The sequence below is a fragment of the Carassius auratus genome, chromosome 7 (genome assembly GCF_003368295.1).
Source record: "Carassius auratus strain Wakin chromosome 7, ASM336829v1, whole genome shotgun sequence".
Classification (NCBI taxonomy): Eukaryota; Metazoa; Chordata; class Actinopteri; order Cypriniformes; family Cyprinidae; genus Carassius; species Carassius auratus.
The window spans coordinates 1,320,820-1,324,107 of record NC_039249.1 but is presented as its reverse complement, the minus strand read 5'-3'; the positions used below and the strand labels follow the sequence as shown (position 1 = coordinate 1,324,107).

General features: G+C 37.7%; 1 protein-coding gene across 1 annotated transcript in view; it reads right to left on the bottom strand.

Moving 5' to 3' along the window:
• The window catches only part of LOC113105418 (basement membrane-specific heparan sulfate proteoglycan core protein-like), a 130,342-nt gene extending 129,344 nt beyond the window's left edge, over positions 1 to 998 (bottom strand). Inside the window, exon 1 of the mRNA XM_026266470.1 lies at positions 785 to 998. Coding sequence (XP_026122255.1) covers positions 785 to 815 — 31 coding nt within the window. The 5' untranslated portion in view covers positions 816 to 998. The remainder of the gene's footprint in view (positions 1 to 784) is intronic.
• Between the last annotated feature and the right edge of the window lie 2,290 nt (positions 999 to 3,288).

Here is a 3,288-nt window from a genome sequence, read left to right as displayed (position 1 = left end):
TTGGCGGGCCTTCCTGCATGTACTGTCAAGCCTCTGCGAATGATCCAGAATACAGCAGCGAGGGTTGTCTTCAATGAGCCAAAAAAAGCTCATGTTACTCCTCTCCTCATCAGGTTACACTGGCTACCAGTAGCTGCTCGCATCAAATTCAAGGTACTGATGTTTGCCTACAAGACAACCACTGGCACGGCACCAACCTACCTAAACTCACTGGTTAAATCCTATGTGCCCTCCAGAAGTTTGCGCTCTGCAGTGAACAATGCCTTGTGGTGCCCATCCAAAGAAGTTCAAAATCACTCTCACGGACCTTTTCCTGGACTGTGTCCAGCTGTGCCAATCTCAATTCGAAGAATATTTACTCATTTAAAAAACATCTAAAGACTCATCTTTTGCCAGCACTGAACTAATACTAACACTTACCTTATCTTTTGTTTTCTTTTCTATCATATTCATGAAAAAAAGAAAGAAAGAAAAAAACCTGGCTTGTGTTCTGTACTAGACTAACTGAGACTTGTCATGGCACTTGTATACTGTTGTTGTTCTCTTGTTGACCTGACTCCTTCTATTGTTCTCATTTGTAAGTCAATTTGGATAAAAACGTCTGCTAAATAATTAAATGTAATGTAAATCCACACATAACATTTCATCACATTAATCTGAACAATAAAGAATACGATAAAACAGCTAGATTCATAGAGCCTCTTACACACAATCATTCATTTTTCTTCATCTGAATAATGTTAATAACAGAAAAAACTAGAGTAGAATATAGTGAAATACTCACAGATCATGAGAGGCAGTGCACTGGAGCCCATACTGACACATTAACAGACTGTTTTAACAGAGATGCGTCGCTAAATCAGACACTTCCTGCATTTCACAGTTCAAGAAGAGATGAGGGAGGAGACACAACTCTACACAGAGACACAAAACAGGAAGAAAAAGAGATCCATTCTAAGATATTTAGCTGCTCTTTCAGTGCAAGTGTAACCCCTCTCTCGGGTTCTCACCACCACACCTTGCACATGCACCGAGTGGGCCTCGAACCGGTCTCTAGTGCATCTCTTGAGATCAGGAGAGTGAGGTTTACCTGCACAGTACCTACTCACAGGCCTCACAGGCCTCTGTACACAAGTTGTTAAATCAGTTTTTGTCCTTGAAAAGACTGTTTTACAGAGAATGTCTCTAGTAATTGTTCTCACACTGCATTATTTTGTTGTTCACAGTCAGAGCTGCACAACATTACAGACAGACAGTGAAATAAAGTAAAACCATGAGGTGAATAATGTAGGTCTGTTCATAGTAAGTCCTGCTCGTATTTGAGTTTATCCTCACATCAACAATAGCAGCGGCCCGGTTAATGACAAACTGATCTACTTTTTACACAATGACTGAGATAATGAACAAGTAATCTAATGTATTTGCTATTAAATTATGGCAATATCTACATATTTTGCTCTATTTTTTTAGTTTATTAAAACATGGTTTTTGCAATACTATCAGACAATTGCAACACCTTTTCTATAATTTAGTTACATTTTACTTACATTCTGTAAGTATTATTGTGTACATTATTGCACAGCACCATATTTCACATACAAAACTTGCAGCAACAATAGCCCAGAATCATAATCCAGTCTGATTGTTGCCATAAAATATATGATGAAAGTAACAAAGAGACTAATTTGAAAGGGGTGGTTGATTGGGATTTCAACTTTTTTAACTTTGGTTAGTGTGTAAGGTTGCTGGTAGGGACTACAACGAGCTTCTTCCCAGGTTGGTGACATCACACACCCTAAAATTTACATAAACCCCCCCAGGAAATGCAAAAAAAGGGGCGAGGCCATGGTGCACTGCTTAGAGAAGAGAAAGAGTTCTTGCCATGCCATCAAAACTAGGGGTAGCCTACATAAATAAATATTTTCAAATATGAATCAGGATTCTGTAACTGCTCCATGGTGATGGGAGAAATTAAGCTTTTCTTAGTTTGAATCAAGTGAAGCCAATTGACTCACACAATGATTCACTGTTTTAAGTGTTAAAAACATCACACGCTGGTGACGCCTGCTGGACAAAAGTGTGTAAATGCAACAAAAAAACTCAGGCTAAAACATGCATAAAAATGATTTTAAAACCCCCAATGCAAAAGCATATAATAAAAGTATCATACATTAAATCCATAAAAAGAGATAAAATAACATTTAATATGAAGTTTCTGTATAATATATGGCTTTTAAAATATTTTATATTAATTTGCAGGGCTTGTATTGTTTATGGAGAGCTTGTATATATAGGCCAGAAAGATATATTAACTACTCTCATACTTTTATTCTGTTAAAAATGTCTGCACATTGATGAACTGATCCAAGATCAGGGTAAAAATCCATAGACGCTGGTTCGATGTTTTCGCCGCTGGGAAGCGATCTCAATGAACTCAAAATTCACTAGATTCACAGAGATGGAAAACCATTGAAATTTTGAAATATTTAGGACACAGTTTTGATGTAATGAAGCTTATTTACTGAAATCATGTGATTTGGCAGTTTAATACATTCAGCAATCTACTGTTTTGAAAACAAATGATTTGCAAAAGGTTTGAAGCTTCACGAAGCAGTGCTTTGAAAGCCCATCACTACTTGTTAAAGTTTTACCCTTTATGTGTAGACAGACAGATATTTTTCACATAGCTACGAGAAAACAACATCCAACAAAAAAGCGTACCTAAGAGCCGTGCTTGTTCAGGTTCTGTGTGATCCAAATAATCAGATGTGTGCAATGCATTTTACGGAGGACGAGGACTGTTTCCTGTGACCAATAATTTTTCACTCACAATCGGTAAATACGTTTTCAATATTTAAAGGATTTCTCAGTTTTTGAGCAGTGTAGAGTAGCGCTTGTTGTTTGTCGTGTCTCTGATCACAAAGTCATGATTCACTTCATGAATCAGAGATCCGAGGGAAAGGAAACTCAAGGTTTGTGGGATGTTGTTGTGGATCAGTTTGGTGTAACAGAACTTGTTGAATTTGTTCTGGTCAGATGAAGTCTGAGAATTAAATCATACACAGCTAAGATCTTCAATAAACTCTGCTTCTTTATCATCACTTCGTCTGCTGTTCTGCTCTTCTCTGGGTTTCTCTTCAGTCAGCTTCTTCTCTGATAGAAGACTGTTAATACAGTTTGGGGGCATTTTGGGCACCAGACCCAGACTTCTGTGAACAGGTTTTGGGTTTTAGACTACTAAAGAGTTGTTCTCTGGCTGAGGCAGTATTAGAATCCATTTGCCAGAAG